Below are 15,281 nucleotides of genomic sequence, written 5' to 3'. Positions count from 1 at the left end.
AAACACTTGCCTCTCCCTAATCTACCCCTGCACTTCCTTTTACTATGGAAGGAGACAGACACAGTGTTTTACTCAAACCCACAGTGGTTCTTGCCATAGTGGGCATACATATGTATAGTAATTTAAATGATGGATTTCAATTTGCCCACCTGTTTTATAGAACTTTGTTAATTAAATTGTGACTTTTTTATTGAAGGCTAAAAGTCTAGTTAGGATTGGGTGGTCACCACTGAGATGAATTGTCCACTGGCTTCTTATCTTGGTAATTCCACTAATGAAGCTGGATTTTTTTGGCTCAGCCTCCCTTCATCAGAGTATCATTTGAAGTCATTTTTCTTATTTCTCCACAATGCAGATGGAAATCCAGCAACTGTTTGTGATTAATAGTTTTTCCCCTTTATTTCTGTTTAGTGTGAACAATCACATCTGATGAGGGAGCATGAGGACTTACAAGAGAGGACAACATTACGATACGAGGAAAGAATTACTGAGCTGCACAGCATCATTGCAGAATTAAACAAGAAGATTGACCGACTTCAAGGGACAACGATAAGGTACAAACTCATACTATTGGTTACATGGGGACAGGTTGTTGATCAGTTGGGCTGCTTCACCTCTGATAGAAAACCATTGAAAATGTGACCATAAATGCTTACATAGAGCATTGCTTGCCTACTGAGTAGCTGAGTTTTTAATTTGACATTACATTTTTTCCTGCACTAGTCCACCCCACAAACTTTGTTTATAATATAGTGATACCGAAATGCCTGGTTATGATGCTAGAATACCTCCTTGTCTCGCACACACAAAAAATATTACAAGTACTAAGAAAAATCTCATATCTGCAGGTCTGATTCAGAGCCTTTGTAGCTTGAATGTGATTGTGATCCAGGAAGCAGAAAGTTGCACATCAGACATAATCTGCCCCCCCCCCCCCCATCCACACAGTTGAGGAGGATTGGGGGGGCGGAGAGAGATGTGTTTTCCCAACTGTGCTAATATATTTGACGGCAGGGACTCCTACACTGTCAGAATACACTGATCGGTGCTGCAGACCTTTTGACTGCAGTCAGGGATCAAAGAAAATATTTTCCTACATTCCCATTTGTTGGATTGACTTCTCTCAAGTGGAAACAGCCAAGGAAGGTTCAAAAAGTGTCTGGTCCTTGCTGAACTGACTGAATTTTGATTCATCTGTGACCTGCTTCTGCCACCCTGGATGCCTTTGGAGCAGTGTGTGGTTACCCTGCAGGGAAGTACAAAAACTTAGATTAAAGTGGTTGTAAACCCGTACAGACCACTTGGCCCTACAGGTAAGTTTAGATTAAGGTTTACCTGTAAGTGCAAGAAATATCTCCTTTACCAACACGGTTAAGGAGATATTTGCAGAAAAGACTGCACCGATGTCTACCGCGCATGCGCGCCATAGACAATGGTGCAATGAACCCTGATGGCTCGCATGCATGAGTGACGTCATCGCTGCTCCGGCCAGTCACAGCACCGGAGCAGCGATACCCGGGAAGTCACTTTTTTTTAGGGAAAAGTTTCAGAGGGTTTACTTCCTCTTTAAGGTAAACTTGTATTTTAATATGGCTGCAGTAGTAGCTCACTGAAAGCACGTCCTTTGTGTCTGGAATTCGTAAAGCAATAAAGAATCCCTAAAAGTAAACAGGGCAAGTTGCTAGTATGAATGAACATGAGCCCTAATAAGTATTTATATAGTATGTACGTACGTACGTGTGTGTGTGTGTGTGTGTGTGTGTGTGTGTGTATGTATGTATGTGTGCACACACACACACAATGCCTTGAAAAAGTATTCATACATCTTGAAATTTTCCACATTTTGTCATGTTACAACCAATAACGTAAATTTCTTTTATTGGGATTTTATGAGTTGGACCAACAACAAAGTGCCACATAATTGTGTAGTGGAAGGAAAATGATAAATGTTTTTTCAATTTTTTTTACAAATAAATATGTGATAAGTGTGGCGTGCATTTGTATTTAGTCCCCAATACTTTGCAGAACCACCTTTCCCTGCAATTACAGCTGCAAGTCTTTTTGGGGATGTCTCTACTAGCTTTACACATCTAGAGAGGGACATTTTTGCCCATTCTTTAATGCAAAATCGCTCAAGCTCTGTCAGATTGGATGGAAAGCGTCTGTGAACAGCAATTTTCAAGTCTTGCCACAGTTTATCAATTGGATTTAGGTCTGGACTTTGAGCCATTCTAACACATGAATATGCTTTGATCTAAATCATTTCATTGTAGCTGTGGATGTATGTTTAGGGTCATTCTCCTGCTGGAAGGTGAACCTCCGCCCCAGTCCCAAGTCTTTTGCAGACTCTAACAGGTTTTCTTCTAAGATTGCCCTGTATTTGACTTCATCCATCTTCCCATCAACTCTGACTAGCTTCCCTGTCCCTGCTGAAGAAAAGCCTCCCCACAACATGATGCCGCCACCATGTTTCACGGTGGGGATGGTGTGTTCAGGGTGATGTGCAGTGTTAGTTTTCCGCCACACATAGCGTTTTGCTTTTTGCCCAAAAAGTGAAATTTTGGTCTCATCTGACCAGAGCACTTTCTTCCGCATGTTTGCTGTGTCCCCCACATGCCTTCCTTCAAGCTGCAAATGGGATTTCTTATGGCTTTCTTTCAACAATGGCTTTCTTCTTGCCACTCTTCCATAAAGGCCAGATTTGTGGAGTGCACAACTAATAGTTGTACTGTGGACAGATTCTCCCACCTGAGCTGTGGATCTCTGCAGCTCCTCCAGAGTTACCATTGGCCTCTTGGCTGCTTCTCTGATTAATGTTTTTGTTGAATACAAATGGCATCACACTTTTCAGATATTTATAAAAAAATGAAAACCATTTATAATTTTCCTTGCACAAAACAATTATGTGCCACTTTGTGTTGGTCTATCACGTAAAATCCCAATAAAAGAATTTACGTTTTTTGGTTGTAACGTGACAACATTTTGGAAATTTCAAGGGATATGTATACTTTTTTTTTGCAAGGCACTGTATGCATGTGTGTGTGTGATATATATATATATATATATATATATATATATATATATATATATATATATATATATATATATATATATATATATATATATATATATATATATATATATATATATATATATATATATATATATATAATTTTTTTTTTTTATGCTTCCCCAAGAGTTCCTATTTTCATTCTTTATGCTTATGGGGCAGTCATGGTTTTAGCATTACGGATTAGTAGCTATTAGTACTCTCTAAGATGAAATAGAGGGTGTGTGAACCTAGTTTAATGTAGCTACTGGATGTGTTTTAATTTATACAGGCACATGTGACATCCGTGTTTATGCAGGGTGACAGTGACAACACCCTAATTAAAAAATAATTGTTGACCTGGGAAGGGAAAAGCTAAATCATATGTACATATGATAATGTTTCTATTTTCCAAGGCATAACCTAAACTACCACTGCGTCTTTAATTGGTTTTCTTATGCTCTGTCATAACAGTATAGCTAATAGGTTTTCTTCCTAATGTCTATGATATGGCTTTCATAAGACAGTACTGAGCATTGCAGCCACTCGCCAGTGACAGAAATGCAAAGCAATCCCTCACCTTCTCTTCTATGATGTCTTTCTCCTTGAGAGCTAAAGATTTCGCTCCATTGTTGCTTCCTTACTGGTGATTAAAATTCAGCGGCATTGCGGCCAGGGAACGAGGCTAATTAAGTAAAGCAGAGTTTGTACTTGGGTGATCCTGCCAAAGGCTTAGCGTTGTAAGTATCTTGATTACGGTGTGATGTTGAATGCAAAGATTTCTTGCTGGGGTGTTCTTCATTTCTCAGTGTAGACTGTGCTACAAATGCGTCTTTTTTTTTTTTTTTTAATAACTGCTCTGATTGGACCCCCATTAACCAGTGACTAAATACAGTGTTCGTGAATGTTAGTGAAATTATTTGCCACTGTTCGCAAGTACCTGTGCAGTGGGTCATTTTTATTCTTAAACATTCTGCAAATAATTGTGGCTACATTATTTGTGAATTTACAAACCACAATAGTATGAATTAAATTTACCACTAGAGCTGGATATGTAAGAATATACTGTGTTTTTTTTTTTTTTTTTGTATTTTGATAGCACAGATTTAGTTACCTTTTTGTGTAGTTAGGTTTAAAATCTCTTTACTGTGTCACTTTCAAAGCTTTCATTTTAGCGCTTTCATAGTTTTATTGTCATTTTATTAATTGTGGAGATTTGTGGATTAGCTACTAGAAGTTGGAAATATTAGTTACTGCAATCATTTAGCGTAATTTCAGAAAGCTTATATAAACCCAAGAACAGAATTGTAATATTTTGTAGCTTACCGGTACTCAGGTGTGGCTGCATTAATTTTCTCCTTTTTTATTCTGACTTTTTTTCACCTTGTGATCCTACAAGTAACGCACATCCTGTCCTGGGGTGAAATCGCTCATGGTATCTGTGAAGGACCAGCGTTCTCACCCAAGGGCAAGACTACAGAACATCTCAATCTCCTCCTCTGATCTTTAATACATGGGGCATTGTTTGTAGTTTTTAGAAATATCTGAGAACATTTTAACTGAGATCAAAGGGCAGTAGAGGCAAAATTATAAGTTCTAATGGCTTTATTGGTATAATGAACAGAGACCAAAGGTGTAGCAAATGAGAGGGTTCATTGTTCAGGTTTACATATACGGTACTTTGTGTTGAGATAAGATATCACCCATTCTGGGAATGCATTGTTTTCAGTGGCTTGGCAAGAATAAGCAATACTGAACACAATATTTCTGTAGTACGGAAAAGCAGGAAGCCGAGGCTGCATATGTAATGAGCAAATATAAATGTTCTCTTTTATGTGTATTATACAGAGGAACTGCGTTTTTAAAACCTTTAGTGTATGTCCAGCCAAAACACTGTATTCGTTTCAGAGTAGGGATGAGTTTTGAAGATTTCCCCTCCCTTGTTATCGTGCTTTTATTTAACCAGACATGTAGTGAGGGCAAAAGACACATAAAGTGGAGTTAAGCTGGCCATACGTGGATTGAAATTAGATCCGTGTGTTGTCCTTTCGTGTTAAAGCAAAGTCTGTAGACCAGCTTGTCAAATGTTCCTGCTTGAAAAACAGCATTTGATCAGCGCATGCAGCGCATGCATGCTGTGCGGTGTGTTCTGAAGGCGGGCGAGTCCCATTGTCAAGAGACAAAGTGGGGAGGATCCACCAAACAAAAAAAATGCTGTTAGGGTCTCTATTGGAAACTTTCCCTGACTTCCTGTATAGTGAGACTGCTGTTAGAAGAGCAACAATTTAGAGACTCTCTCCAACTCCAAGTCCTGTACAGTTTTTGGCTTTATTTACACTTCCATACATATTTACGTGATTATTTACTCCTGGGTGATCTTATAGCTTAAGGCTCCATGCACACTGAAGCTGATAAACTGCAGTTTATTGGCATTTTGGCTTTTTTTTTTTAAAGCCCATAAACTGAACTCTATGTTAGCCTATGTGCCCATGCACACCTGGGCGTTTTTTAGTGTTAATGAGCTTTGGAGTTTATTGGCTTTTTTCTGAATGCCCGAAATTTGCGTTCAAAGTGCTGTTTTTCGGCAGGAAAAAACGCTAAAAACCGCACAACGCCGAAAAACACTCAAACGCTTAAAAACGCAAAAAAACGCTGGCGCCAGCGTTTTTGCGTTTTTTTATCCATAAAAAAAAAAAGAAAAAAGCTACACTCAAAAACGCTGATTAAAGCTATTGCAAAAACGCTAAAAAACGTTGAAAGGCTCCCTGCAAAGCTACTGGCGTTTTTTATAGCTTTTTATCAGCTTCAGTGTGCATGGAGCGTAAGGGTTACTAAACCTTTGTTTGTTTTTATTTTTTTAAATAACAAACATTTCATTCTTGCCTCCACTGTGCGGTTGGTTTTGCACAGAGTGGCCCCCAAACCTCCTCTGGGGACCCTCAGGGGCCATGGTGGCTCCTCCCTTTTGAGTGCCCCATTGGTGAAGCACTCTCCTTCGGGGACACCCGTGCCGGCGCGATCCCATGTCCTGCTACTTCTATTGACACAGAAAGCAGGACACGCCTCTGCCCCCACGTCATTGGATTTGCGCCAATGGCTGCTCTGCTATCAATTTATCCAATCAGGACATGAGAGACGAGCCATAGCTGGTGTTGCTCGTTCCCCGGGGTGAGAAAGACCAGGCTCAGGTCAGTAAAACGGGGGGTCTGGGTGACCTTAATTCATAGAATGCATTAAGGTGAAAAACCATAAGGGTTAACAACCCCTTTAAAGAAAAGACAGTACATTTTTGCTAAATTGTTTTGCTCCCCTGGTCTACTGCATAAATGGTCCATCTGTCAGTAACAACTGACATTTGGATGAAATGGCAGTTCTTAAGGGTACTTTCACACTGGGGCAGTGAGAACATTGGTGGTAACGCAACGCTAGTTTTAGCATCTCTTTTCGGAGTGCTCTTAACCCCTGCTATCGGGGCATGTAAAGCGCCTCAGTTTGAAAGTGGCCTTTAAGCAGAACTAGATTGTATCGGAGTCCTGAGAACTTAATATGCTAATCATTTTTAATCACAGCAAACTCATCCATCCATTCATTGATTCATATTTCCAAATTTATTCCAAAAGTCATTTACTTGGTAACTACAGTCCACCTGTTTGTAATTGTTTGCAGCCAGCATAGATTTGTTGCTTCTTCATTGATCACTGTTGTCTTTTTATTTCTCGTGCTGCGTCTGGTTTTTGGACACTTGGAGCGTATTGGTGGGAATATTAAAGTCTGAGAGCAACCTGTTCACACGTCCTGTATTTGCACTTGAGAATAGTTTTCTTGAATTTAAAACAGCAGAGAATTGTAATTGTGAGCTTTTTTTCTGAGGCTTTAAAGGGATATTTTGACAGTGGGGATTTATTGAAATCCATCATTTGTTTGCCTAGCCCTAGAAAGAAAGTATGACATTCATTACAGCATCAAAGGACAATGTACATGTGTTTTGTGGTCATTAAAAACAGTCCTTTGACCAGGATGAGCTTGAGGGCTCAAATCTGAAGTGGAATTTGTAAATGAGACATGAAAGCGTAGAATGATCAAATGGCAAAAGAATAATGCTGCTATGTATTAACCACTTACCCCCCGGAACATATTGCTGCCTAAAGACCAGAGTACTTTTTGCGATTCGGGACTGCGTCGCTTTAACAGACAATTGCGCGGTCGTGCGACGTGGCTCCCAAACAAAATTGGCGTCCTTTTTTTCCCACAAATAGAGCTTTCTTTTGGTGGTATTTGATCACCTCTGCGTTTTTTATTTTTTGCGCTATAAACAAAAATAGAGCGACAATTTTGAAAAAAATGAATATTTTTTACTTTTTGCTGTAATAAATATCCCCCAAAAATATATAAAAAAACATTTTTTTTCCTCAGTTTAGGCCGATACGTATTCTTCTACATATTTTTCGTAAAAAAAATCGCAATAAGCGTTTATTGATTGGTTTGCGCAAAAGTTATAGCGTTTACAAAATAGGGGGTATTTTTATGGCATTTTTATTAATATTTTTTTTACTAGTAATGGCGGCGATCAGCGATTTTTTTTCCGGTATTGCGACATTATGGCGGACACTTCGGACATTTTTGACACATTTTTGGGACCATTGGCATTTTTATAGCGATCAGTGCTATAAAAATGCATTAGATTACTATAAAAATGCCACTGGCAGTGAAGGGGTTAACACTAGGGGGCGGGGAAGGGGTTAAGTATGCCTGGGTGTGTTCTTACTGTGGGGGGGGGGGGGGCCTCACTAGGGGAAACACTGATTTTCTGTTCATACATTGTATGAACAGAAGATCAGCATTTCCCCTGCTGACAGGAACGAGAGCTGTGTGTTTACACACACAGCTCCCGTTCCCCGCTCTGTACCGAGCGATCGCGTGTGCCCGGCGGCGATCGCGCCCGCCGGGCACACGCACGGGAGTCGGGGGCGAGCGGGGAGCGCGCGCGCGCGCCTCCGGCGGCGCGCACGCGCCCCCTAGTGGCGGCTATACGATAGGACGTATAGCTACGGGCTCTCGCCCAGGAGAGCCGACCTGCCGCCGTATAATGACGGTGGCTGGTCGGCTACTAGTTAAACATGCCCCCCCCCCCCCCATGTGATACCACCAAAGTTCACAGTGGCCAAAGTGGGCTCTATACCCCATTGCGTTATATTTTAGTCCTATAAGCACCACTGTTTTATACCAGTTTATTTGTATGATTTCCATGTACCACTCTGATCTTCTGTATACAAAAGACAGCGGTGGAATATTACATAGAGCATTTGTGTGCTTTAACATTTCCAGATGCTATGTTTAATATAAAGAATATACAGTATACAAAAACCTGTACCCAAGTGTTCATGTTATCAGGCTATGATTGTGATTTTTTTTTTTTAAACTGACCATGCCCTTTTAGGTTTCTTGTTCAACCTACACCCTACGTTCCTACACCCATACTATACAGTTCAGATGGACAAATCTCCCGCTGTGCCCATTGTACTCACAGTTGGGTGCAGTCATTGTTTTTGAACACCTGATGTACACCTTTTACATTCATGTGGGTGGGGGGCTGTAAAAAAAATGTTTCATTATTTATAAGATTTTAGGACTTTTTTTTTTTTTTTGAGTGTATGTATGTATATATATATATATGTGTGTGTGTGTGTGTGTGTGTGTGTGTGTGTGTGTGTGTGTGTGTGTGTGTATATATATATATTGGGGCAAAAAAGTATTTAGTGTGCCACCTTTTGTGCAAGTTCTCCCACTTAAAAAGATGAGAGAGGCCTGTAATTGTTATCATAGGTATACCTCAACTATGAGAGACAAAATGTGGAAACAAATGCAGACAATCACATTGTCTGATTTGGAAAGAATTTATTTGCAAATTATGGTGGAAAATAAGTATTTGGTGACCTCTACAAACAAGATTTCTGGCTCTCACAGACCTGTATCTTCTTTAACCACTTAACAACCGCCTCCTGCATATATACGTCAGCAGAATGGCACGGCTGGGCAGATGTACGTACAGGTACGTCCTGTACATCTACCCAGCCGTGGGTTGCGGGCCCGCGACCCGGTCCGAAGCTCCGGGACCGCGGGACCCGCAGATCCGATCGCCGCTGGGGTCCCGCGATCAGTCCCCGGAGCTGAAGAACGGGGAGAGCCGCGTGTAAACACGGCTTCCCCGTGCTTCACTATGGCGGCTGCATCGATCGTGTCATCCCCTTTATAGGGAGACACAATTGATGACGTCACTCCTACAGCCACACCCCCTACAGTTGTAAACACACACGAGGTGAAGCAGAACTCCTTCAGCGCCCCCTGTGGTTAACTCCCAAACTGCAACTGTAATTTCCACAATAAACAATGCATTTTAAATGCATTTTTTGCTGTGAAAATGACAATGGTCCCAAAAATGTGTCAAAATTGTTCGAAGTGTCTGCCATAATGTCGCAGTCACGAAAAAAATTTGTAGTAAAAAAATTTTTTTTTAATAAAAATGCAATAAAACTATCCCCTATTTTGTAAACGCTATAAATTTTGCGCAAACCAACCGATAAACGCTTATTGCGATTTTTTTTTTTTTACCAAAAATATGTAGAAGAATACGTATCGGCCTAAACGGAGGAAAAAAACATTTTTTTATATATATTTTTGGGGGATATTTATTATAGCAAAAAGTAAAAAATATTGCATTTTCTTCAAAATTGTCGCTCTATTTTTTAAAAATAAAAACCGCAGAGGTGATCAAATACCACCAAAAGAAAGCTCTATTTGTGGGAAAAAAAGACGCCAATTTTATTTGGGAGCCACGTCGCACGACCGTGCAATTGTCAGTTAAAGCGTCGCAGTGCCGAATCGCAAAAAGGGGCCTGGTCCTTTACCTGCATTTTGGTCCGGGGCTTAAGTGGTTAAAAGGCTCCTCTGTCCTCCGCTCATTCCCTGTATTCATTGGACCTCTTTGAACTTGTTATTAGTATAAAAGACACCTGTCCACAACCTCAGTCACACTCCAAACTCCACTATGGTGAAGACCAAAGAGCTGTCGAAGGACACCAGAAACACCAGAAACAAAATTGTAGACCTGCACCAGGCTGGGAAGACTGAATCTGCAACAGGCAAGCAGCTTAGTGTGAAGAAATCATCTGTGGGAGCAATATTTAGAAAATGGAAGACATACAAGACCACTGATAATCTTGCTTCATCTGGGGCTCCACGCAAGATCTCACCCTGTGGGGTCAAAATGATCACAAGAATGGTGAGCAAAAATCCCAGAACCACACAGGGGGACCTAGTGAATGACCCGCAGAGAGTTGGGACCAATGAAACAAAGGCTACCATCAGTAACACACTACGCCGCCAGGGACTCAGCCAGTACATGTGCCCCTGCTTAAGCCAGTACATGTCTGGGCCCATCTGAGGTTTGCTAGAGAGCATTTGGATGATCCAGAAGAGGATTGGGAGAATGTCATATGGTCAGATGAAACCACAGTAGAATTGTTTGGTAGAAACACAACTTATGTTTGGAGAGAGAATGCTGAGTTGCAACCAAAGAACACCATACCTACTACAAAGCATGTGGGAGGCAATGTCATGCTTTGGGGCTGTTTCTTTGCAAAGGGAACAGGACGACTGATCCGTGTACATGAAAGAATGAATGGGGCCATGTATCGTGAGATTTTGAGTGCAAACCTCCTCCCATCAGCAAGGGCATTGAAGAAAAGTGGCTGGGTCTTTCAGCATGACAATGATGCCAAACACACTGCCCGGGCAACAAAGGAGTGGCTTCGTAAGAAGCATTTCAAGGTCCTGGAGTGGCCTAGTCTCCAGATTTCAACCTCATAGAAAACCTTTGGAGGGAGTTGAAAGTCCATGTTTCCCAGCGACAGCCCCAAAACATCGCTGCTCTAGAGATCTGCATGGAGGAATGGGCCAACATACCAACAACAGTGTGTGACAACCTTGTGAAGACTTACAGAAAACGTTTGACCTCTGTCATTGCCAACAAAGGATATATAACAAAGTATTGAGATTAACTTTTGATATTGACCAAATACTTATTTTCCACCATAATTTTGCAAATAAATTATTTCCAAATCGGACAATGTGATTGTCTGGATTTGTTTCCACATTTTGTCTCTCATAGTTGAGGTACACCTATGATGACAATTACAGGCCTCTCGCATCTTTTTAAGTGGGAGAACTTGCACAATTGGTGGCTGGCTAGATACTTTTTTGCCCCACTGTGTATATCTCAGATCTATATCTATATCTATATATATATATATCTATATCTATATATATATATATATATATATATATATATATATATCTATCACATAGGGGGCTGATGCAGTGATTTAAAGATACCTTGGGCTATTGTCAAAGTAAAATGTTGCCTAGCTTTGTGAAAGAGGAGACTCTGTGTTGATTTTAATCATCCAATCACACTGCAGAAAAATCCTATTTTTCAATTTCCCTTGCACATGATTGCAAATTGAAGATTCACTCTTCAAAGAATATCTAAAATTAAAATTCACTTGACAAAGGGAATGTACTGTACTCCTTTGGTAAATTAACCTACATTGTGTAGTAAATAAGTATTTAGTTTAGTATTTGTCATTTTAGCTGTTAGGACTCATTTACACTTATGGGTGGGGGGCAGAAAAAATAGGTGGTTGAGTCTTGTTTTTTGACCACCCCCTTAAGGGTTAAAGTTCATAGGTCAAAGGTCAGCTAGGGTTAGGGTTTGGCTTGGGTTAAGGGTTTGGCTTGGGTTAAGGGTTTGGCTTGGGTTAGGGGTTTGGCTTGGGTTAGGGTTCGGCTCAGGTTCGGGTTAGGGTTTCCCATTGAAGAATATGGCTAGGACTCAGGAATTGGAACAGGGACCTCCTCCAAAGGTCAGAAAGTGGGTTCCCAGAGGTCAAAGGTCACACCCACCCCCACCAAAGTGTTCCGCCTACCCCAACTAAGTCGGGGAATGAACAAGTTGGGCAATGAACAAGTGGGGCAAAGCGCCTTGCGCGCGAAGTGCATCTCCACTTAGTGATTCTCCCCACCCAGCAAATGACAATATACGTTGGCACAATGGCACGGCTGGGCATACGGGCTTACCTGTACATCCCCTTTAAGATACGGCATTGTGTCTGCGCGAGTGCCATGAGTTTGACCGCAGATTTGATGTCTGCGGGCATACCCACGATCATCTCACGAAGAGGAAGAACGGGGAAATTGTGATGTAAACAAGCATTTCCCAATTCTTCCTAGTGGCAGGACACTAATCACAGCTCACTGTAATCGGGAGTGGTGATCAGTGTTGTCACAAATAGCCCATCCCCCCCACAGTTAGAACACATCCCTAGGCCACACTTAAACCCATCAGCGTCCCCTACTGATTAACCCCTTCACTGCCAGGGTCATTTTTACAGTAATCTGTGCATTTTTATAGCACTGATTGCTGTATCAATGACAATGGTCCCAAAATGTCGTCAAAAGTGTCCGATGTGTCCGCCATAATGACGCAGTCACAATAAAAATCGCTGATCACCTCCATTAATAGTAAAGAAAAAAAAATAATAAAAATGCCATAAAACTATCCCCTATTTTGTAGACGCTATAACTTTTGCGCAAACCAATCAAACGCTTATTGCGATTCTTTTTATTTATTTTTACCAAAAATATGTAGAAGAATACGTATCGGCCTAAACTGAGGGGGAAAAAAACTTTTTTTGGTGGGGATATTTATTATAGCAAAAAGTACAAAATATTGCTTTTTTTTTTTCTTTTCAAAATTGTCGCTCTTTTTGTTTATAGCGCAAAAAAATAAACGCAGAGGTGATCAAATACCACCAAAAGAAAGCTCTATTTGTGGGGGGAAAAAGGACGTACATTTTGTTTGGGAGCCACGTCGCACAACCGCGCAATTGTCAGTTAAAGCGACGCAGTGCTGAATCACAAAGTGCTCTGGTCTTTGGCCAGCCAAATGGTCCTGGGCTTAAGTGGTTAAGCTGCAAAGGTGGCCAGATAGGGTTGTACACATGCTGCAGCAAAAATTACACTGTTGCATTAGATGGGCAGTACCACCACTGAATGCAACACATTCAAGTGAAATATGGCCTCCTCCCTGCTTTTTAGAAACCTCTGAAAGCAATCCACTGCCTAACTGCATTACACACACATCACATATACTGTTATTAGCAAAAAAAAAATTCCCACGATTTGTTTAACTTCTTTAATCTGTCCACTTCCGAATCCTAAAATCACCTATCCATAATGTACTTCTGTTGGCTTGTGTACATCTGGACTGACCACAGTTTGTTCATATAGGAAGTTTTTAATACTTAGTTCCCCTGACAGCCACAGAACTTAATCCATCCCCTACGGTTCCAGCCTTTGGGAAGCTGTTGCATATGTAGTTATAATGCTTGATTGTACCTAGATTGATGGTTTGGTATAACCGCTTGCTTTGCAGGTTGGTGACTTTTTGCTCTTTGCAGAGCATAGGTTACACATCTCATACAGTAAAGAGATATTAGATTTAAACATAAAACCCCATTTATCCTCTAAAAACCAGCAAGACAGCAAAAATGCTATCACCGTCAGGAGCTGTTCAGCATTTATTTATTTTTATTTATTACTATTTATTTGGGATGTTCTGGCGAGGGGAGCATAAATAAAAAGAGAAGGGAGAAAAAAACAAGAAATCAACAGAGAAAAATTGGCATAGGATTGAAATGCTTGGCAGAATAGCCAGGTCTTCAGCTTCTTCCTGAACGTATATAGGCTACGGGAGATGCGAATGTTAAGCGGGATTTGGTTCCAGAGAGTCGCCCCCGCGGAGCCAATCCGCTTTCCTCCTATAGAAATTAGCCTGTCAGTATTGCCAATGAGTAAAGCTTTGTCGGCTGAGCGAAGACAGCGTCTAGGTATAAAGTGTGGAGTCAGATCTGATAGGAACTGTGGGCCCAGCTGGTGGTAGCCCCTGTAGATCAGGCAGAGGATTTTAAAATCGGCCCGTTTTTGTAACAGGGAGCCAGTGAAGTTCTTTGAGCACAGGGCTGATATGGTCTTGCTTTTGGAGATTGTAGATAAGCCTGGCTGCTTGATTCTGCACCAGCTGCAGTTTTTTAGACCATTTCATTGGAATGCCTAGTAGGACTCCATTTGAAAAGTCAAGGCGAGAAATAATTAGTGCCTGGACTAAGTCTTTCCTCTGGTCTTGGGTCAGGAGATGTTTTGCCTTGCGGATAAGTCGTAGAAAATGGGAGGCTCTCGAAACCGATTGTCTAACCTGGGGAATCATACTTAGTTTGTCGTCAAGGATAACCCCCAGGACCGTCACCTTATCTTTCGGATTTGGTGTCAAGCTCAACTCAGTGGGCCAATTTTGAAGAAAGTCGGTCTTGTCTTTTCCAACTATCATGACCTCTGTTTTGTTACCATTGAGGCACAGTTTGTTGATGGTCATCCAGTGGTAAATGTCGCGCAGACAAATGGCCAATCTTAAGGGCATGTCAGGGTAAGTTAGATCATCGGCTACCAACTGGACGTCGTCCGCGTACAAATGGAACCAGAGACCATGTTTAGCAATAATGTCGGGTAAAGGCCTAAGGTAAATGTTGAAGAGAATGGGGGACAGGGCTGATCCCTGAGGGTCCCTATTCTCCACTGTGGTAATCGGGGATAGAAAAGAGCCCATCTTAACTTGGTGGGTGCGAGCTGTTAAAAAATCACGGAACCAAGCAAGGGCGGTATCCAAGGGCGGTATCTCCCAGCCCGAAAGAGGACTCGAGTCTGGATAGCAGGATGCAGTGATCCACGGTGTCAAAGGCTGCAGACAGGTCGAGCAGCACCAGGGCTGCCGACCCGCCCACATCCACCACGTTAAGGAGCTTCTCTCGAGTGGACAAAGCTACCAGCTCGGTTCCCCTCACAGGGCGGAAGCCCGACTGTAGATCATGGAAGAGCAGGCCATCCTCACAATGAGTTTTGAGCTGGAGAAGAGCCACTCTTTCGATAACTCTAGCTAAAAAATGAGAAGCTGAAATGGGTCGGAAGTTGTTGGTGTCGGTCGAGTCCAAGCCGGATTTTTTTAGAAGTGGAGTCAGAAAGCCGTGTTTTAGAGTTGTTGGAACAATCCCATGTTGGAGTGAACGGTTGACTAGGTAGCGTAAATCATCAATAATGGTGTGTAAGTTCTCCTGGATGAGCC

The 15,281-nt window shown here is 41.6% G+C and overlaps 1 protein-coding gene across 3 annotated transcripts in view; it reads left to right on the top strand.

Annotated features, from left to right (window-relative positions):
- The window catches only part of MCC (MCC regulator of WNT signaling pathway), a 415,517-nt gene that overhangs the window by 289,412 nt on the left and 110,824 nt on the right, over positions 1 to 15,281 (top strand). For all 3 annotated transcript variants that reach the window (XM_040343573.1, XM_040343584.1, XM_040343595.1), the window contains one exon: positions 412 to 554. In XM_040343573.1, coding sequence (XP_040199507.1) covers positions 412 to 554 — 143 coding nt within the window. The remainder of the gene's footprint in view (positions 1 to 411; positions 555 to 15,281) is intronic.

The sequence above is a fragment of the Rana temporaria genome, chromosome 1, assembly GCF_905171775.1.
Source record: "Rana temporaria chromosome 1, aRanTem1.1, whole genome shotgun sequence".
Lineage (NCBI taxonomy): Eukaryota > Metazoa > Chordata > Amphibia > Anura > Ranidae > Rana > Rana temporaria.
This window is presented reverse-complemented; position numbering and strand designations above follow the sequence as displayed.